We start from the raw sequence: 23,223 nt of genomic DNA, 5'->3' as shown, positions 1-23,223 counted from the left end.
ATCTCTCTATGTAGTACCGATATACCGTCCAGCCCTACTGGGTACGGCATAAAAGACACAGATGGAAAATAACGTAAGCGGCTTCAACAGTAACTGACTGACCTTGTCAATGAAAGAAGCGAAACGGTCGTTGAGGGTCTTGATCTGCTCCTTCTCCTGGATGCGGACCGCCTGGATGGTGGGGTCAAAGTCCAGGCTCAAGGGCGCCAGCAGGCTCTTGTTCACAGTCACCGTCGTGATGGGAGCCCCCACCTCCTGGGCCACGCCACACCCCACGCCTCCACCGAAGCCCACAAAGCCAAACTCTAACCCTCCGGCCCTCTGGGCCGACCCCCCGGCGACGTACCCGCCGGCAACCTTGAACCCCCCGGCGCCGACCGCGGCGCCGCTGCTGCCGATCCCGCCGTAAGAGCTGCGGACGGCGCAGCTCTGCCGGGCGCCGCCCACACCTCGGCCGCCGTAGCCGGAGAAGGAACGGCTACTGAAGCCCTGGCCCGGGCCCCGGGACGAGGACACGGTGGAGAAGGTGGTGGTCTTCAAAGCTCGGACAGACATGGTGGCAGCGAGGAGCAGGTTCAGAGACTCAACTGAGGCTTGTGGAGTCCGGCAGATAGACCATCCCCGCTCTTGGCTGCTATTTATCTCAACATGGGAGGGTCCTTTCTTGTCCGTGATTGGCCGCTGTCCTCAACACGGGGGCCGGGGGGGGGATGGCATGAGGTGTGGGGATGGGTGGTGGTGTCAGTTGCACATTTACAGCATGTCAAGAACAAAACAATATATTCTCTGTGGACTAGCAAATGACACTAAACAAACAAACATACCAAAAATCCATCAACGGCGGACCCCCCCTTGACAACCCCAGCAGGGACAACAACAAAAAAAATGGATGGCTGAATGTGATGGATGATGAGTCTGAATGAGTTCAAGTTCAAGTTCGAGTACTTTTCACACACACAAACTAGGTGTGGCGAAATTATTCTCTGCATTTGACCCTTGATCACCCCCCTGGGAGGTGAAGGGAGCAGTGAGCAGCAGCGGTGGCCGCGCCCGGGAATCATTTTTGGTGATTTAACCCCCGATTCCAACCCTTGGTGCTTGAGTACTGATTAGGGAGATAACGGCTCCCATTTTCTTATAGTCTTTGGGTTGACTCAGCCGGGGTTCGAACTCACGACTTACCCATCCCGGTTATTACAAGTAATTGCACAACCGGGAGTGGTTCGGGTTCTGTACAAATCCATGCACCTTGACTACATTTCAATGAAAAACTGGGTGTAATCTGCAATTATTTTGTATCAAGTTTCACTTTTCTCAACGTTTTCTTTATAAGCCTAACCGGGGGCGAGGGTTGCCAATGAGTCTTCTGTACTTTACCTACGTTTCATCGTACTGTCTCCTTGTCCAAATAAATACATAAAAGACTTAATGTACGGAACTCTCTAATAACTAAAGTTCTTTGAGTGGGTAATGTAAACTCACTACACCGGTATGTTTTAGTGGTGAGTTTACTGACGGATATAAGTAAGAACTTTTCACTACTTTATATTAGAAATGGCAACAGCGGAGGATGAATGTCTCATAACAAGAAGATAGAGAACACTTGATGCTTGAGTGCTAAGCAGGGAGGTAATGGCTCCCATTTTTTATAGTCTTTGCTATGACTCGGCCGGGGTTCGAACTCACGACTTACCCATCTCAGGGCGGACACTGAGCAGGTTATTACAAGTAATTGCACAACCTGGAGTGGTTCGGTTTCTGTACAAATCCATGCACCTTGACTACATTTCAATGAAAAACTGGGTGTAATCTGCAATTATTTTGTATCAAGTTTCACTTTTCTCAACGTTTTCTTTATAAGCCTAACCGGGGGCGAGGGTTGCCAATGAGTCTTCTGTACTTTGACATGGCTTTACCTACGTTTCATCGTACTGTCTCCTTGTCCAAATAAATACATAAAAGACTTAATGTACGGAACTCTCTAATAACTAAAGTTCCTTGGGTGGATAATGTAAACTCACTACACCGGTATGTTTTAGTGGCGAGTTTACTGACAGATATAAGTAAGAACTGTTCACTACTTTATATTAGAAATGGCAACGGCGGAGGATGAATGTCTCATAACAAGAAGATAGAGAACACTTGATGCTTGAGTGCTAAGCAGGGAGGTAATGGCTCCCATTTTCTTATAGTCTTTGCTATGACTCGGCCGGGGTTCGAACTCACGACTTACCCATCTCAGGGCGGACACTGAGCAGGTTACTACAAGTAATTGCACAACCTGGAGTGGTTCGGTTTCTGTACAAATCCATGCACCTTGACTACATTTCAATGAAAAACTGGGTGTAATCTGCAATTATTTTGTATCAAGTTTCACTTTTCTCAACGTTTTCTTTATAAGCCTAACCGGGGGCGAGGGTTGCCAATGAGTCTTCTGTACTTTGACATGGCTTTACCTACGTTTCATCGTACTGTCTCCTTGTCCGAATAAATACATAAAAGACTTAATGTACGGAACTCTCTAATAACTAAAGATCCATGAGTGGATAATGTAAACTCACTACACCGGTATGTTTTAGTGGCGAGTTTACTGACGGATATAAGTAAGAACTTTTCACTACTTTATATTAGAAATGGCAACGGCGGAGGATGAATGTCTCATAACAAGAAGACTGTTATGATCCGCTACCTGGATTGTAGTCTGTTTACGTTTACGAGTCATTTGTGTTTTCAGCACCTTTTGAGTTTCTGTGTTTCAGTTGCCATGACGGCAGATTAAACTCATCAGCCGCTGGTTGGTGTTCCGGACGCTCACCTGTTGCCCGCGCACTAATCAGAGAGCTATTAATCCATGCCCTGGCCTCACTCGGTCTGGCTTTCTAATTAGCTTTATAGAACAGTCGACGACAGTTTTTGATTCCTGCTAGTTTCCACGCTAACCCCTTTAATTTGTGCCTTCCGTGCTATGCGCACATTTTAGTTTTTTCCTGTCGGATTTATTTTCCAAATAAACCATTTCCGACCCGCACGCCGTGTCCGGAGTCCGTCCGCATTCTGGGAGAACAACCCCCGTCACAAAGATCGAGAAAAAAGACTACAGTGTTGGCACGGACTACAATGGCGGACGTTATGGGACATCCGTCCTCCGCTGTTGCCATTTTTAAAATAAAATAGTGTAAAGTTCCTACTTTTATCTGTCAGTAAACTCGCCACTAAAACATACCGGTATAGTGAATTTACATTATCCACCCAAGGAACTTTAGGTATTAGAGAGTTTAGCACGGTCAGTCGTTTATGTATTTATTTGGACAAGGAGACGGTACGATGAAACGTAGGTAAAGCCATGTCAAAGTACAGAATACTCATTGGCAACGCTCGCCCCCGGTTAGGCTTCTAAAGAAAAAGTTGAGAAAAGTGAAAAATGATACAAAATAATTGCATGTTACACCTAGTTCTGTTTTCTGTTGACAAACAAACTATCGTCAAGTTCACGTCGTTATATCCTCCATGGCAAATATTCCATCTGGAGTCCGACCTTTTGAGTTTGGTTGCTTCAGTTGCCATGACGGCAGATTACCTGCCTCTGTTTAGTGTTCTGGACGCTCACCTGTTGCCCGCGCACTAATCAGAGAGCTATTTAGTCTATGCCCTGGCCTCACTCGGTCTGGCTTTCTAATTTGCTTTATGCAACAGTCTACGACAGTTTTTGATTCCTGCTAGCTCCCACGCTAGCCCCTTTGGTTTTTGCCTTCCGTGCTATGAGCACGTTTTTGTTTGTTCCCTACTTGATTTATTTTCCAAAAGAAACCATTTCCAACCTGCACGCCATGAACGGAATCCGTCTGCATCCTGGTAGAACAACCCCCGCATCACCATGCGACCCGGTCGTCACAAAGATAGAGAAAAAAGACTACAGGGTCGGCACGGACTACAATGGCGGACCCGCGCAAAAGTGTAAGCTTCTTATTTTTCTCTATCTTCTAGTTATGAGACATTCATCCTCCGTCGTTGCCATTTCTAATATAAAGTAGTGAAAAGTTCTTACTTATATCCGTCAGTAAACTCGCCACTAAAACATACCGGTGTAGTGAGTTTACATTATCCACCCAGGGAACTTTCGTTATTAGAGAGTTCCGCACGGTCAGTCGTTTATGTATTTATTTGACAAGGGGACAGTAGGATGAAACGTAGGTACAGCCATGTCAAAGTACAGAAGAGTTATTGGCAACCCTCGCCCCCGGTTAGGCTTCTAAAGAAAAAGTTGAGAAAAGTGAAAAATTATACAAAATAATTGCATTTTACACTCAGTTCTGTTTTCTGTTGACAAACAAACTATCGTCAAGTTGACGTCGTTATATCCTCCATGGCAAATATTCCATCTGGAGTCCGACCTTTTGAGTTTGGTTGCTTCAGTTGCCATGACGGCAGATTACCTGCCTCTGTTTAGTGTTCCGGACGCTCACCTGTTGCCCGCGCACTAATCAGAGAGCTATTAATTCATGCCCTGGCCTCATTTTGTCTGGCTTTCTAATTTGCTTTATGCAACAGTCTACGACAGTTTTTGATTCCTGCTAGCTCCCACGCTAGCCCCTTTGGTTTTTGCCTTCCGTGCTATGCGCACATTTTAGTTTTTTCCTGTCGGATTTATTTTCCAAAATAAACCATTTCCGACCCGCACGCCGTGTCCAGAGTCCGTCCGCATCCTGGGAGAACAACCCCCGTCACAAAGATCGAGAAAAAAGACTACAGTGTTGCTACGGACTACAATGGCGGACGTTATGGGACATTCGTCCTCTGCTGTTGCCATTTTTAGTATAAAATAATGTAAAGTTCCTACTTTTATCTGTCAGTAAACTCGCCACTAAAACATACCGGTATAGTGAATTTACATTATCCACCCAAGGAACTTTAGTTATTAGAGAGTTTAGCACGGTCAGTCGTTTATGTATTTATTTGGACAAGGGGACAGTAGGATGAAACGTAGGTAAAGCCATGTCAAAGTACAGAAGACTCATTGGCAACGCTCGCCCCCGGTTAGGCTTCTAAAGAAATCGTTGAGAAAAGCGGAAAAGCACGTTCAAAATAATAGCGTGTTACACCCAGTTCTGCAAACAAACTATCGCCAAGTTGACGTTGCCATATCCTCCACGGCAAATATTCCATCTGGAGTCCGACCTTGGCAATAACGAGGAGACGCGAGGATTTCCAGCCTCCTCCACTTTGCCACGCTTCTCACCCGAGCGACACATTGCGAGGCAAATTACGTCGGCCCTGTGTGATGCCAGCCACCGCAATCGTCTCAGAAATGTGACGAAAAACGTTTTCATCGACCGAGTTTCTCTGATAAAAAAAATGCGCATTAAAGAGCTTTTACAAGCAGCTCATTGCAAGCAGGCAGTGACATTCCTTCTTTATCAGGCCGGTGCAGAGCAAACAACCTTCTTTTTCCCCCTTAGACCCGCCTTCGGTCTTCCATATCCGACACATGAGATCCCACACAAGGAGAGGTTGGGAACTACCCGAAGTAAATTGTCAACATGCCGGAAAGTTCAACTCGTTTTTCACTCTTAAAGCCTTTAGTTCTCCACCTTTCGTCTTATTCTTTGTCCTGGGCGGAGATGCCGAGGCTCTGATGGCGGGTCTATTAGGAGGACGCTTGGTATGAAGTCGCGAAGTGCCGCACCATGCGAGGAATGTGCTGAATGGCACACGTACATGCGACAAGGTCGAAGAGGACGAGATGAGCAAGAAGCTATTAGAAGAACTTAAAGGGGAATATTGCACTGTTTCGGGTGGATTAAGTTGACTGTATTTTAAGTCAAATTAGCAATGATGGTCACACACAGGCGCCCCGCCTCGCTGCAGGTCTGCCGGCCACGCCTCCTCACATCGCTTTATGTTCGGAATAATTATAGTTGTGCTCGAAGCAATTGTATTTGGTACATGGTGTAATGATAAGTGTGACCAGTAGATGGCAGTCACACATACCACACACACACACACACACACACCCCCGGGAGGTGAGGGGGAGAGGTGAGCAGCAGCACAGGAATTATTTTTTTGGTGATTTCAATGTTTAGCAATCAATTTTTAGTTATATAGACCTAAATCACAAGTGTCTCAAAGGGCTGCACAAGCCACAACGACATCCTGGGTTCAGATCCAACATCAGGGCAAGGAAAAACTCAACCCAATGGGACAATGTGAAACCTTGGAGAGGACCGCAGATGTGGCCATCCACTGTGGACTGGACTCACACTATTATGTTAGATCCACTATGGACTGGACTCTCACTATAACGTTAGATCCACTATGGACTGGACTCTCACACTATTATGTTAGATCCACTATGGACTGGACTCTCACACTATTATGTCAGATCCACTATGGACTGAACTCTCACTATTATGTTAGATCCACTATGGACTGGACTCTCACTATTATGTTAGATCCACTATGGACTGGACTCTCACTATTACGTTAGATCCACTGGACGTTAGATGACCATAGTAACTCATTAGATGACCATAATAACTAGAATATCATGCAGCTGTATTACATTCTCTTCTGGATTTTTCCTAGATGAAAACCAATGTTCTCATCCAACTGCAAAGAGGACTGGACCAAACTGCCCAGAGATAAATGTGTCAAGCTGGTGTTTCAAAATAATTAGGAAAAAAAAAACCATGGTCATTATGGGGTATTGTGTGTAGAATTTTGAGGACACAATTAATGTATTCCACTTTGGAATAAGACTAAAATACCAAAAAGTGGAAAAAGCGAAGCTCTGTGAATACTCACCGTCAGAAAGTGTTTTAGTCTTATCTTATTTGGACGCAGTTTTGAGATGTTAGATGTCCTGTGCTCTTAATTTGGCGATCTAGTCTGAGACGTCATTTCCTGTTTGTAGGCTCATGTGTAAACAGCAATCTGTGCGTGCCTGACTAAAATGTAAGTATACGTCGAATATAGCACGGTTATTAATGCTTAAAATGCCTTTAATGTGTTGGATGTAGCCTTAACTGAGTGTTTATTTGCAACAATGTTTCTGCTTGAGGATATAATTCGCCAGCTCAACTTCCGCCCTGTTAATACTTCTCGTTACACAGTAGTTACCCTATCCTACCACTAGAGGGCGACACAGACCAGGTTTAAAGCACCGTCTAAATCAGGGGTCACCAATCTTTTTGAAAGCAAGAACTACTTCTTGGGTACTGATTAATGCGAAGGGCTACCAGTTTGATACACACTTAAATAAATTGCCAGAAATAGCGAATTTGCTCAATTTACCTTTAACTCTTTGTTATTATTATGATTAATGATATTTATCTTTGTGGAAACACTGATCATCTTAATGATTTCTCACAATAAATATATATAGAAACAGATAAGTAATTTTATAAATATATTTCGACTCTTTAAAATTCAAGCAAAAAAAGAAGAGAAAAACTAGCTAATTCCATTTTTTTTTAATTAAAAAAATTATTTATTGTACATCATTAGTCCTTTTTCCTGATTAAGATTAATTTTAGAATTTTGATGACATGTTTTAAATAAGTTAAAATCCAATCTGCACTTTGTTAGAATATATAACAAATTGGACCAAGCTATATTTCTAACAAAGACCAATCATTTTTTGGAATTTTAGTCATAATAAGTTTGAAAAAATATTTCACAAATATTCTTCATCGAAAAAAACAGAAGCTAAAATGAAGAATTTAATTAAAATGTATTTATTATTCTTTACGATAAAAAAAAAATCAATTTTCTTGAACACTGATTTAAATTGTCAGGAAAGAAGAGGAAGGAATTTAGAAGGTAAAAAGGTATATGTGTTTAAAAATCCTAAAATCATTTTTAAGGTTGTATTTTTTCCCTAAAACTGTCTTTCTGAAAGTTATAAGAAGCATAGTAAAAAAACGAATTTATTTAAACAAGTGAAGACCAAGTCTTTAAAATATTTTCTTGGATTTTCAAATTCTATTTGAGTTTTGTCTCGCTTAGAATTAAAAATGTCGAGCAAAGCGAGACCAGCTTGCTAGTAAATAAATCAAATTAAAAAAAAAATAGAGGCAGCTCACTGGTAAGTGCTGCTGTGATGTACTCACGCCGTCGTCTTTCGGGTTCCATGGATCACCAAGGAAGGACATGACTTCGAGCACGTTTGACTTGTTTCCGCTGCGTCTCCCGTCTCCCTCTGCTGCTTTTCAGCAACACGTACTTCAGTCCGCCTCTTCTTGTCTCCGTCTGCGTCGTTGGATGTGTTTTTCTTGCTCCGCACCATCACTAGCCCCGTTCTCTCCTCCTTCTCCCCTTTTATACAGTGAGAGGAGATACGTTAATCGCGTACAGCTGCGCGATCCACACACCTGATCTTGTTTGTGGCGTCGCTCGCTCGCCATCTTGGGCCGGGCTACAGCGTGTCCTGCCTCTCTGTCGGACCGTCAGCTCCGCCTCTCCACAGCAGCTATTTGAGCTATTTTTAGAACAGGCCAGCGGGCGACTCATCTGGTCCTTACGGGTTGGTGACCCCTGGTCTAGATGAACAGTGTTTATTCTCCATTCATCTCTAATGGACTGCTTTGATAGTCCATGTACATTTCTTTGTATATTTGTTTTTTAAGACATTGTAGAGTATATTATATGATTTATAACAGTACACATATCCTGTTATATTATTGAATATTATATTGCCTAAATGTATCCCAATCATTTTTTGTATGTGTTCCCTTTAGACCACACACACACACACACACACACGCACACACACACACACACACACACACACACACACACACACAGAGGGAAAAGACACAAGTGTGTCAACTGCCTCACTATTTCAAGGTCACGGTTTCTTCGATCGTAATCGTTTTGCAGACATTTGTGTCAGGCTTGTCACTGACAGTTTGTTTGTGTTTTAGTTTTTCCTCTGTGTGTGTTTAGCATTTCCTGTTTTTAGTTCCTGTCAGCGTTCTCATTTTGTCTGTTTCCTGTTTTCCCCTCAGCTGCGGCTGATTGGCACCTGGCCACACCTGGTGTCAATCAGCCCTCTCCTATTTTACCTGCTTTGTTCCTCCAGTCAGTGCTGGATTATCGTCATGTATTGTATTGTCGTTACTGTCTTTGGTTCCCTGCTTCCAATTTGTTTGTTCATAGCCTAGTTCGTTATCGTCGAGCTCCCATGCTAGCTCTTTTAGTTTGTCATCCGCCTCGTGCGCATTTTTCGTTTGCACTTTTTTGTTTGGTTTTGTTGAAGTGTGTAAATTAAAACCATGTTTTCTTATTCAATGCCTGCCTCCGTCTCTGCATCCTGGGGTTCGTCAACAACAAACTCTGACAATTTGTATTTTAAACGGAACAGTCACACACATCCCCAAATTAACCAATGCAATCATATTAATGATTTTATTGACAAGTGATTATATATCCAATTGTAGGTGTTTATTACACTTAGCATTCATATTTTTGCTGTTTGCTACATTTTCGATAGTAAAAGATCCACAACTACGGAGGAGCTGGTCTGAGAAGTCAAAGATGTACATATGTTGTTGATATTCACTCTTTTATTGTTCATAGTTAATATTGTAAATCCCACTTTTTTTTATTTTCCTGCACATTTTGGGTGTCCCATTCAGTAAAAAACTGTAAAATTCCATTCTTTTTTTTTTAAGTAGTTTGTTTATAGAACCCTATGGGACATTGTGACTTTTGGTGTTAGTGTTCCTGAACAAAAGGGACACAAACACACATACTGTACATGTAAATGTGTATATATCATTTATACACATACTGTACATCTAAATGTGTATATATCATTTATACACATACTGTACATCTAAATGTGTATATATCATTTATACACACATACTGTACATCTAAATGTGTATATATCATTTATACACACATACTGTACATGTAAATGTGTATATATCATTTATACACACATACTGTACATCTAAATGTGTATATATCATTTATACACACATACTGTACATGTAAATGTGTATATATCATTTATACACATACTGTACATCTAAATGTGTATATATCATTTATACACACATACAGTAAGTGTGTATATATCATTAATACTCATACACACATCGGCCCCCCCAGACACATTTTTTCTCTATGACGTCATAGTCACCAGTCAGGACCCTGGACGAGCCAAAGCAGACCACATGATGGTTCTTTGAACAGAAGTAAATAGTTGAAGACGATGCAAACCTTCGACTTGGCCAAGTCTAACAGGAACGTAGCAAACATCACCTTTGGTGCTTAGGTGACTGCACTAGCTTCCTGTTGCTCAGAGATCAGACTGTAAAACCAGCTGTAGAAAAGCTGCAGTACATCCACAATGCTGCTGCTCGAGTCCTGACTGGAACCAGAACCAGGAAACACGACCATATTAGTCCAGTGTTTAGGTGACTGCACTAGTTTCCTGTTGCTCAGAGGACAGACTTTAAAACCAGCTGTTAGTACATCCACAATGCTGCTGCTCGAGTCCTGACTGAAACCAGGACCAGGAAACACAACCATATTAGTCCAGTGCTTAGGCCACTGCACTGGCTTCCTGTCGCTCCGAGAATAGACTTTAAAACCAACTGTAAAGCAGCTGCAGTACATCCACAATGCTGCTGCCCGAGTCCTGACTGGAACCAGGAAACACGACCATATTAGTCCAGTGCTTAGGCCACTGCACTGGCTTCCTGTCGCTCCGAGAATAGACTTTAAAACCACCTGTGAAGCAGCTGCCAGTACATCCACAATGCTGCTGCTCGAGTCCTGACTGGAACCAGAACCAGGAAACACGACCATATTAGTCCAGTGCTTAGGTGACTGTACTAGTTTCCTGTTGCTCAGAGAACAGACTTTAAAACCAGCTGTAAAGCAGCTGCAGTACATCCACAATGCTGCTGCTCGAGTCCTGACTGGAACCAGGACACACGACCATATTAGTTCAGTGCTTATGTGACCGCACTCGCTTCCTGTCGCTCAGAGAATAAACTTTAAAACCAGCTGTAAAGCAGCTGCAGTACATCCACAATGCTGCTGCTCGAGTCCTGACTGGAACCAGGAAACACAACCATATTAGTCCAGTGCTTAGGTCACTGCACTGGCTTCCTGTTGCTCAGAGAATAGACTTTAAAACTAACTGTAAAGCAGCTGCAGTACATCCACAATGCTGCTGCCCGAGTCCTGACTGGAAGCAGGAAACACGACCATATTAGTCCAGTGCTTGGGTCACTGCACTGGCTTCCTGTAGCTCAGAGAATAGACTTTAAAACCAGCTGTGAAGCAGCTGCCAGTACATCCACAATGCTGCTGCTCGAGTCCTGACTGGAACCAGAACCAGGAAACACGACCATATTAGTCCAGTGTTTAGGTGACTGCACTAGTTTCCTGTTGCTCAGAGAACATACTTTAAAACCAGCTGTAAAGCAGCTGCAGTACATCCACAATGCTGCTGCTCGAGTCGACTGGAACCAGGACACACGACCATATTAGTTCAGTGCTTATGTGACTGCACTCGCTTCCTGATGCTCAGAGAATAAACTTTAAAACCAACTGTAAAGCAGCTGCAGTAAATCCACAATGCTGCTGCTCGAGTCGTGACTGGAACCAGGAAACACGACCATATTAGTCCAGTGCTTAGGTCACTGCACTGGCTTCCTGTAGCTCAGAGAATAGACTTTAACACCAGCTGCCTGTCCATCCACAATGCTGCTGCTCGAGTCCTGACTGGAACCAGAACCAGGAAACACGACCATATTAATCCAGTGTTTAGGTGACTGCACTAGTTTCCTGTTGCTCAGAGAACAGACTTTAAAACCAGCTGTAAAGCAGCTGCAGTACATCCACTATGCTGCTGCTCGAGTGTTGACTAGAACCAGGGAGTACGACCATATTAGTCCAGTGCGTAGGTCACTGCACTAGCTTCCTGTTGCTCAGAGAACAGACTTTAAAACCAGCTGTGAGGCAGCTGCAGTACATCCACAATGCTGCAGCTCGAGTCGTGACTGGAACCAGGAAACACGACCATATTAGTCCAGTGCTTGGGTCACTGCACTGGCTTCCTGTAGCTCAGAGAATAGACTTTAAAACCAGCTGTGAAGCAGCTGCCAGTACATCCACAATGCTGCTGCTCGAGTACTGACTGGCACGATTCCTGACAATAGAGAAGTTCATCTATTATTCTTTAGTAAGGCACTTTGCTACTAGTAAGAGTTAGTACATTGAACTTGCTCGATATAACCTTACACAACGGACAAGAGGTAGGAAATGGACGGATGGATACTTTTAAAAGAATAAACGCACTAAAAAAACTCGAATTTTAATGTAAAATGTACTTTACTTTATGAACTATTTTCAAGATATGGAAAGAAACAATAGAGCAGTTTGTTTTTTTGTCAATTTTGGCAACCGAGTCGCCAGGTTTATTATTTTGTAAATAAAATGTTTTGCCATTTACGGTGACTGTTGTTTATCTGTGAGCCTGCGATGAGGTGGCGACTTGTCCAAGGTGTACACCGCCTTCCGAAATGGACAAGCGGTAGGAAATGGATGGATGGAGGCCGTAAAAAACAACAACTGCAGATTTTACGCTAATAAACTGTCCGCTGAGTCGACAGAATGTTACCGCAAAAGAAAAACAGTTGTAGTTTTTTCAATTGAAAGTAAAATGAATAGAATAGAATATAATAGAATGGACTTTATTGTCATTATATTTGCATCCAGCGAGATTAAGGACTCCAACTTAAGGTGCGGTAGTGGGAACAAATTTGCAATAAAAAATAAATTGCACCATAGAGGTGTAATAAAGAAAATAAAAATAAGAACGAAAAATGCTACAAAAACACTGTGAATTTTACTGTAAAATCTATTGTTGTGTACAAACCCCGTTTCCATATGAGTTGGGAAATTGCGTTCGATGTAAATATAAACAGAATACAATGATTTGTGAATCCTTTTCAAGCCATATTCAGTTGAATATGCTACACGTGACAAAGAAGTTGGGAAATGTGGCAATAAATACTGATAAAAATGAGGAATGCTCATCAAACACTTATTTGGAACATCCCACAGGTGTGCAGGCTAATTGGGAACAGGTGGGTGCCAGGATTGGGTATAAAAACAGCTTCCCAAAAAATGCTCAGTCTTTCACAAGAAAGGATGGGGCGAGGTACACCCCTTTGTCCACAACTGCGTGAGCAAATAGTCAAACAGTTTAAGAACAACCTTTCTCAAAGTGCAATTGCAAGAAATTTAGGGATTTCAACATCTACGCTCCATGATATCATCAAAAGGTTCAGAGAATCTGGAGAAATCACTCCACGTAAGCGGCATGGCCGGAAACCAACATTGAATGACCGTGACCTTCCATCCCTCAGACGGCACTGTATGAAAAACCGACATCAATCTCTAAAGGATATCACCACATGGACTCAGGAACACTTCAGAAAACTACTGTCACTAGACACAGTTCGTCACTACATCTGTAAGTGCAAGTTAAAGCTCTACTATGCAAAGCGAAAGCCATTTATCAACAACATCCAGAAACACCGCCGGCTTCTCTGGGCGCCGAGATCATCTAAGATGGACTGATGCAAAGTGGAAAAGTGTTCTGTGGTCTGACGAGTCCACATTTCAAATTGTTTTTGGAAATATTCGACATTGTCTCATCCGGACCAAAGGGGAAGCGAACCATCCAGACTGTTATCAACGCAGAGTTGAAAAGCCAGCATGTGTGATGGTATGGGGGTGCATTAGTGCCCAAGGCATGGGTAACTTACACATCTGTGAAGGCACCATTAATGCTGAAAGGTACATACAGCTTTTGGAACAACATATGCTGCCATCTAAGCGGCATCTTTTTCATGGATGCCCCTGCTTATTTCAGCAAGACAATGCCAAGCCACGTGTTACAACAGCGTGGCTTCGTAGTAAAAGAGTGCGGGTACTTTCCTGTTCCGCCTGCAGTCCAGACCTGTCTCCCATGGAAAATGTGTGAAGCGTAAAATACGACAGCGGAGACCCCGGACTGTTGAAGGACTGAAGCTCTACATAAAACAAGAATGGGAAAGAATTCCACTTTCAAAGCTTCAACAATTAGTTTCCTCAGTTCCCAAACGTTTATTAAGTGTTGTTAAAAGAAAAGGTGATGTAACACAGTGGTGAACATGCCCTTTACCAACTACTTTGGTACGTGTTGCAGCCATGAAATTCTAAGTTAATTATGATTTGCAAAAAAAAAAATAAAGTTTATGAGTTGTCTTTGTAGCATATTCAACTGAATATGGCTTGAAAAGGATTTGCAAATCATTGTATTCTGTTTATATTTACATCGAACACAATTTCCCAACTCATATGGAAACGGGGTTTTGTACAATTTGATGAGTAACTTGCTTTGAAATCACAAGTATTTATTTGTATTTTAACAAAAAAAAAGATAATATAATATTTGTTGCAATATTAATGTTTAAAAGGCATGCTATTCCATGCAATACATATTTTTCCTGTCAGAATGCAAATACATTTATATATTAGGCAAATATGATGAACTTTATTGATATTGTATAATATTTCCAGGCGTGTGAGACCTCTGCTGCATTTTTTAAACTGCACCGCCAGTCAATATTTGGCACTTTTTGAGCTTGATAGTAAAAAAAATATTCCTAGCAACAACACGAAGTTCCTGATCCCATCCAGCAGGTGGTGCTGTTGTGCTACAAAAAGGGATTTTGTGGCACAATGATCACTTTTGTGAGGTTTGCTGCCAACACCAAACTCAACTTCTTCTTCTCTCAACGTCAAATGCATTCTTCCAGCATTTAAAATAGCTGAAAAATATATATTTTTTCTCTGTTTTTCTCAAGCTGCTGCCCTGCCCAACAGGTGTCTATGGTGTCTTACTGCAAACAAACGCAACGTCCAAACGCTCCGAGCACAGAAATGATCAAACACATGCGGTAGGAAAACACTGCAAATCGACTTTTTTTCTTCTGTTTGTAGGCTGCAAATCTTATTTTCGCCAGTAGGTGGGTTGTAGTTGGTGGTAGTCTATGTTTTCTGATAGTACTGACTATAACCATGTGACTGTTGTGCAGGCATGACCTACTTCTTCCTGGAAATAGCCCTCATTCCTGTGTAAAATGGTGTTTGTTATTGACAAAACTCTCAGTATTATGTTGGATCTACTATGGACTGGACTCTCACTATTATGTTAGATCCACTATGGACTGGACTCTCTCACTATTATGTTGGATCCACTATGGACTGGACTCTCACACTATTATGTTAGATCCACTATGGACTGGACTCTCACTATTATGTCAGATCCACTATGGACTGGACTCTCACTATTATGTTAGATCCACTATGGACTGGACTCTCACACTATTATGTTAGATCCATTATGGACTGGACTCTCACTATTATGTTAGATCCACTATGGACTGGACTCTCACTATTATGTTAGATCCACTATGGACTGGACTCTCACTATTATGTTAGATCCACTATGGACTGGACTCTCACTATTATGTTAGATCCACTATGGACTGGACTCTCACTATTATATTAGATCCACTATGGACTGGACTCTCACACTATTATGTTAGATCCACTATGGACTGGACTCTCACACTATTATGTTAGCTCCACTATGGACTGGACTCTCACTATTATGTTAGATCCACTATGGACTGGACTCTCACTATTATATTAGATCCACTATGGACTGGACTCTCACACTATTATGTTAGATCCACTATGGACTGGACTCTCACTATTATGTTAGATCCACTATGGACTGGACTCTCACTATTATGTTAGATCCACTATGGTCTGGACTCTCACTATTATGTTAGATCCACTATGGACTGGACTCACACTATTATGTTAGATCCACTATGGACTGGACTCTCACACTATTATGTTAGATCCACTATGGACTGGACTCTCACTATTATGTTACATCCACTATGGACTGGACTCTCACACTATTATGTTAGATCCACTATGGACTGGACTCTAACTATTATGTTAGATCCACTATGGACTGGACTCTCACTATTATGTTAGATCCACTATGGACTGGCCTGAGTTCACAGTGAACAGACGAAAGCTGTCTTTGTTGTACCAAGACCAAGGCTTGCAAAATTCCATTGTGTACGATGGCAGGAGACGGATCCAAGACCTGCCCAAGCTCGATCCAGGACCAGTGCAAGCCCGAGGCATCTTTTTCGTTTGTATTAATGTGACCAAAAACAATGGCTGTTTACTTACCCCCCATTCCTTCAGAAACAACTGTTATGTAAACGGGGAATATCGAAATAAAAGAGGAGACGTGAACCTTTTTCCATTGAAGCGTACGTGACACTGGCTTTTTTCTTAACCATTACACCACTGTTTCTTAACCATTAGATCAGTCTTTCTTAACCATTAGATCAGTGTTTCTTAACCATTAGATCAGTGTTTCTTAACCGTTAGATCAGTGTTTCTTAACCATTAGATCAGTCTTTCTTAACCATTAGATCAGTGTTTCTTAACCATTAGACCAGTGTTTCTTAACCATTAGATCAGTGTTTCTTAACCATTAGATCAGTGTTTCTTAACCGTTAGACCAGTGTTTCTTAACCATTAGACCAGTGTTTCTAAACCATTAGATCAGTGTTTCTTAACCATTAGATCAGTGTTTCTTAACCATTACATCAGTGTTTCCTAACCATTAGATCAGTGTTTTTTAACCATTACACCACTGTTTCTTAACCATTAGATCAGTCTTTCTTAACCATTAGATCAGTGTTTCTTAACCATTAGACCAGTCTTTCTTAACCATTAGACCAGTCTTTCTTAACCATTAGATCAGTGTTTCTTAACCATTAGATCAGTCTTTCTTAACCATTAGATCAGTCTTTCTTAACCATTAGATCAGTGTTTCTTAACCATTAGATCAGTGTTTCTTAACCATTAGATCAGTGTTTCTTAACCATTAGATCAGTGTTTCTTAACCATTAGGTCAGTCTTTCTTAACCATTAGACCAGTCTTTCTTAACCATTAGACCAGTGTTTCTTAACCATTAGACCAGTCTTTCTTAACCATTAGACCAGTGTTTCTTAACCATTAGTTCAGTGTTTCTTAACCATTAGATCAGTGTTTCTTAACCATTAGACCAGTGTTTCTTAACCATTAGATCAGTGTTTCTTAACCATTAGACCAGTGTTTCTTAACCATTAGATCAGTGTTTCTTAACCATTAGACCAGTGTTTCTTAACCATTAGATCAATGTTTCTTAACCATTAGATCAGTGTTTCTTAACCATTAGATCAGTGTTTTTTAACCATTAGATCAGTGTTTTTTAACCATTAGACCAGTGTTTCTTAACCATTAGATCAGTGTTTCTTAACCATTAGACCAGTGTTTCTTAACCATTAGATCAGTGTTTTTTAACCATTAGACCAGTGTTTCTTAACCATTAGATCAGTGTTTCTTAACCAGAGGTTACAGGTCGACACGTTTCTCCTCAATTGAGCCAAATTGAATCCTGTCTCTGTTTATTTCCTTGTTTCTTGTCAGTTTTAATAGATGTCATCGATTGTTTGCCAGCTTTCTAAATGAGAATAATAGCGAAGAGCCAAGTCCGGCCCCCTGGTCCTTAGTTTTCCTGGAAGTGTGGCCCCTTATTTCAGACTTTAAAAATCGGACTCATTACCTCCCTGCTTGGCACTCAGCATCAAGGGTTGGAATTGGGGGTTAAATCACTAAAAATGACTCCCGGGCGTGGCCACAGCTGCTGCTCACTGCTCCCCTCACCGCCCAGTGTGTGTGTGTGTGTGTGTGTGTGTGTGTGTGTGACAATCATTGGTACTTTAACTTGAACTTAACTTTAACAGTTCCTCTTTTGTTTTGTGATCGTGCATAATTTGCTCCTGGCAACCGTTGGAGGTTTTTGCGGGGGTTTTTTTGCATTTGTTTCGGATCTTGCAGCTTTGTCGTGATTGTTTTACTATGCGTGCGTGCCCTACACTCTCCTTGTATAAGTGTGCTGCGTTCCTCCCATATTTAAACGTTCATGAAAAAAAATAGTAACGTGAACACTGAGGAAGTGTGTGTTGCACCACATCCTGTGGCCTCGGACGTAAACGCTCGCCAGTAAGAGAAGATGGCTGCATGCCCCGCTGGAGGAGGTTTTTTTAAAATCAGGAGATTGGCTTGAAAGTTTGACTCACTCTCTCACTTTTGAGGTGCCAAATGTTGAATGTCATGGCCGAGCTAATGTGGGGGAAATCCAGGCAAAAATACCAACTTAGTGCAAAAGCCAGAAGCAGTCAGGTTGTGTAAATGCTAAATAAAAAGAGAATACAACACATCCTTTTCAACTTATATTCAATTGAATAGACTGCAAAGACAAGATATTTCATCTTCACACTGACATATAATCATGAATTTAGAATGTAATGGCAGCAACACATGTCAAAGAAGGCATTTTTACCAGTGTGTTACATGGCCTTTCCTTTGAACAACACTCAGTGCAGGTTTGGGAACTGAGGAGACACATTTTTGAAGTGGAATTTTTTCCCATTCTTGCTTGATGTACAGCTTAAGTTGTTCAACAGTCTCCTGCCTCATATTTTAGCCTGCACATCGGCTGCAGGCAGGCCAGTCTAGTACCCGCACTCTTTTACAATGCTGTTGTAACACATGGCTTGGCATCGTCTTGCCGAAATAAGCAGGGGCGTCCATGATAACAACGTATGTTGCTCCAAAAGCTGTATGTACCTTTCAGCATTAATGGTGCCTTCACAGATGTGTAAGTTACCCATGCCTTGGCCACTAATACACCCCCATACCATCACACATGCTGACTACCAGGGGTGCTCACACTTTTTCTGCAGGCGAGCTACTTTTCAATTGACCAACTCGAGGGGATCTACCTCATTTATATATATCATTTATATTTATTTATTTATGAAAGAGACATTTTTGTAAACAAGTTAAATGTGTTTAATGATAATACAAGCATGTGTAACACATATAGATGTCTTTCTTTCTCAAAGACAAGAATATAAGTTGGTGTATTACCTGATTCTGATGACTTGCATTGATTGGAATCAGACAGTAATGATGATAACGCCCACATTTTCAAATGGAGGACAAAAAAAGTTGTCCTTTCTGTACAATACCACATGAAAGTGGTTGGTTTTTGGCATCTAATTCATCCAGCTTCCATACACTTTACAAGAAAAACATTGGCGGCAAATTCCGTAGCTTGCTTGATTGACATTCACGGCACCCGAGGGTCTTGTGAGATGACGCTGGCTGCTGCCAGTTCATTATTATGAAAAAATGACCGAGAGGAAGGCGAGAAACACTTTTTATTTCAACAGACTTTCGCGCCGTCCCTTCCGTCAAAACTCTAAAGGCCGACTGCACATTTCCTATCTTCACAATAAAAGCCCTGCTTCATGCTGCCTGCGCTAACAAAATAAGAGTCTCGGAAAGCTGGCGTGCACAAGTGATGTGCACGCCAGCTTTCTGAGGGATCGCTTGTGCACGCCAGTTTTCCGAGACTCTGTATTTAGTTAGCGCAGGCAGCATGAAGCAGGGCTTTTATTGTGAAGATAGGAAATGTGCAGTCGGCCTTTAGAGTTTTGACGGAAGGGACAGCGCGAAAGTCTGTTGAAATAAAAAGTGTTTCTCGCCTTCCTCTCTGTCATATTTTCATAATAATGATCTTGCAGCAGCCAGCGTCATCTCACAAGACCCTCCGGTACCGTGAATGTCATTTAAGTGACGTCTTGGTGAAGATTGATGATCACTAATTTTTAGGTCTATTTTTTTTAAAAGCCTGGCTGGAGATCGACTGACACACCCCCCGCGGTCGACTGGTAGCTCGCGATCGACGTAATGGGCACCCCTGCCCTACAACAATCACTAATACACCCCCATACCATCACACATGCTGACTACCACACTTTCACCCTACAACAATCACTAATACACCCCCATACCATCACACATGCTGACTACCACACTTTCACCCTACAACAATCACTAATACACCCCCATACCATCACACATGCTGACTACCACACTTTCACCCTACAACAATCACTAATACACCCCCATACCATCACACATGCTGACTACCACACTTTCACCCTACAACAATCACTAATACACCCCCATACCATCACACATGCTGACTACCACACTTTCACCCTAGAGCAGTCCTCATGGTTCTTTTTCTCTTTGTTCCGGAGTTTCCAAATACAATTTGAAATGTGGACTGGCCAGACCACAGAACACTTTTTCACTTTGCATCAGTCCATCTTAGATAAGCTTGAACCCAGAAAAACGTGTCTGGGTGTTGTTGATAAATGGTTTTGGCTTTGCGTAGTAGAGTTTTAACTTGCACTTACAGATGTAGCGACCAACTGTAGTTACTGACAGTGCTCTTCTGAAGTGTTCCTGAGCCCATTTGGTGATATCCTTTACACACTGATGCCTGACGGATCCAAAGTGCGTAATATCATGGCTTACATGCAGCGATTTCTCCACATTCTCTGAACCTTTTGATGATATCACGGAGCGTAGATGGTGAAATCCCTAAATTCCTTGCAATAGCTGTTTGAGAAATGTTGTTCTTAAACAATTTGCTCGGGCATTTGTTGACAAAGGGGTGACCCTCGCCCCGTCCTTGTTTGTGAATGAGTGAGCATTTCACGGAAGCTGCTTTTATAGCCGATCATGGCACCCACCTGTTCCCAATTAGCCTGTTCACCTGTGGGATGTTCCAATTAAGTATTTGATGAGCATTCCTCAACTTTCTCACTCGTTTTTGCCACTTGTGCCAGCTTTTAATCAGGCCTCAATTTCCAAATGAGCTTATATTTGCAAAAATGTCCAGTGTGAACAGTAAATATATTGTCTTTGAAGTCTATTCAATTGAATATAAGTTGAAAAGGATTCGTTGTGTTTTCTTTTTATTTAGCATTCACACGAGGTGACAACTTCACTGCTTTTGGGTTTTGTTCATAAGTAAACCTGTGGGTAGAGTCGGACCTTTGAGGGTCATTTTCAGTAGAAGCATTTAAGTCTCACCTTAAAACTCATCTGTATACTCTAGCCTTTAAATAGACCTCCTTTTTAGGCCAGTTGATCTGCCGCTTCTTTTCTTTCTCCTATGTCCCCCCCTCCCTTGTGGAGGGGGTCCGGTCCGATGACCATGGATGAAGTACTGGCTGTCCAGAGTCGAGACCCAGGATGGACCGCTCGTCGGGACCCAGGATGGACCGCTCGCCTTTATCGGTTGGGGACATCTCTACGCTGCTGATCCGCTTGAGATGGTTTCCTGTGGACGGGACTCTCGCTGCTGTCTTGGATCCGCTTGAACTGAACTCTCGCGGCTGTGTTGGAGCCACTATGGATTGAACTTTCACAGTATCATGTTAGACCCGCTCGACATCCATTGCTTTCGGTCCCCTAGAGGGGGGGGGGTTTGCCCACATCTGAGGTCCTCTCCAAGGTTTCTCATAGTCAGCATTGTCACTGGCGTCCCACTGGATGTGAATTCTCCCTGCCCACTGGGTGTGAGTTTTCCTTGCCCTTTTGTGGGTTCTTCCGAGGATGTTGTAGTCGTAATGATTTGTGCAGTCCTTTGAGACATTTGTGATTTGGGGCTATATAAATAAACATTGATTGATTGATTGATTTTATTGCCTTTGAAGATGCAACAGAATGTTCCTTTTTAAAGGCTAGACCCGGAGTGTCTAAAATACTGCCCATGGGCACCGCGACATGTCTTCAATTTTGGCTTGTGACAGGTCATGAGTTTAATAAGGAATTTTACCCACAGGGAGGTTTCTATTAAATCCAATCAAAGAAACAACATAAGAAATTTAGCTCAATGACCTTACAGTATGAACAACAGTGTACTTATATGACCCAATGCAAACAACCTTCCCTAGTAATGGTGAGAGGGTAAAAAAAGTCCAAGCAGCACACAATGTCAACATGCAGACTTGGTCACACATAACACAACCTGTGGACGTTATATCAATCAATCAATGTTTTATATAGCCCTAAATCACTAGTGTCTCAAAGGGCTGCACAAACCACTACGACATCCTCGGTAGGCCCACATAAGGGCAAGGAAAACTCACACCCAGTGGGACGTCGGTGACAATGATGACTATGAGAACATGATACTGTGAAAGATCAATCCATAATGGATCCAACACAGTCGCGAGAGTCCAGTCCAAATCGGATCCAACACAGCAGCGAGAGTCCCGTTCACAGCGGAGCCAGCAGGAAACCATCCCAAGAGGAGGCTGATCAGCAGCGCAGAGATGTCCCCAGCCGATACACAGGCGAGCAGTACATGGCCACCGGATCGGACCGGACCCCCTCCACAAGGGAGAGTGGGACATAGGAGAAAAAGAAAAGAAACGGCAGATCAACTGGTCTAAAAAGGGAGTCTATTTAAAGGCTAGAGCATACAAATGAGTTTTAAGGTGAGACTTAAATGCTTCTACTGAGGTAGCATCTCGAACTGTTACCGGGAGGGCATTACAGAGTACTGGAGCCCGAAATGAAAACGCTCTATAGCCCGCAGACTTTTTTTGGGCTTTGGGAATCACTAATAAGCCGGAGTCCTTTGAAGGCAGATTTCTTGCCGGGACATATGGTACAATACAATATATATATATAAAAATAAAAAATAAATGTCGAATCCCTCATAAGAAAATAAAAATTATACAAAGCATGATGGGAGAACTGCGATACATTCTCCACAGTTGTCCATCTTTGGTGCTTTTCACCTGCTTCGATATTTCTGATTGATTACAAAAGTTTAAGGAGGTCGTCATGGAAGTAAACAAGGTAGAAGTTGAACTTTCATATACTCTTAATATCCTATTATTTGATATAAATCAACCAATCAATCAAAAGCCCTAAATCACTAGTGTCTCAAAGGGCTGCACAAACCACTACGACAGGGGTCGGGAACCTTTTTGTCTGAGAGAGCCATGAAAGCCTAATATTTTAAAATGTATTTCCTTTGAGAGCCATATTATATTTTTTTAACGCTGAATACAACTAAATGCATGCATTTTTAAGTATGACCAACATTTTTAGAGTAAAATAAGTCTCTTATTTTTTTCTAATAACATTTTTATTCTGAAGCTAACCAATAATAAATAAAAATACTTCTTACCGAT

The 23,223-nt window shown here is 42.1% G+C and overlaps 1 protein-coding gene and 1 long non-coding RNA gene across 3 annotated transcripts in view; one reads left to right on the top strand and one right to left on the bottom strand.

Annotated features, from left to right (window-relative positions):
• LOC133535502 (keratin, type II cytoskeletal 8-like) overlaps positions 1–628 on the bottom strand; it is a 34,187-nt gene extending 33,559 nt beyond the window's left edge. The window contains exon 1 of the mRNA XM_061875393.1: positions 103–628. Within this exon, the coding sequence (XP_061731377.1) occupies positions 103–555 (453 nt within the window). The 5' untranslated portion in view covers positions 556–628. The remainder of the gene's footprint in view (positions 1–102) is intronic.
• LOC133535507 (uncharacterized) overlaps positions 1–16,368 on the top strand; it is a 22,754-nt gene extending 6,386 nt beyond the window's left edge. The window contains exons 1-3 of one of the 2 annotated variants that reach the window (XR_009802237.1): positions 6,910–6,951; positions 14,877–14,969; positions 15,108–16,368. This is a non-coding gene — a long non-coding RNA (uncharacterized LOC133535507). Of the gene's footprint in view, positions 1–6,909; positions 6,952–14,876; positions 14,970–15,107 lie in introns of those variants that run through there. The other variant, XR_009802236.1, reaches the window with a different exon arrangement.
• The last annotated feature ends 6,855 nt before the right edge of the window (positions 16,369–23,223 follow it).

The sequence above is a fragment of the Nerophis ophidion genome, linkage group LG16 (assembly GCF_033978795.1).
Source record: "Nerophis ophidion isolate RoL-2023_Sa linkage group LG16, RoL_Noph_v1.0, whole genome shotgun sequence".
NCBI lineage: Eukaryota > Metazoa > Chordata > Actinopteri > Syngnathiformes > Syngnathidae > Nerophis > Nerophis ophidion.
This window is presented reverse-complemented; position numbering and strand designations above follow the sequence as displayed.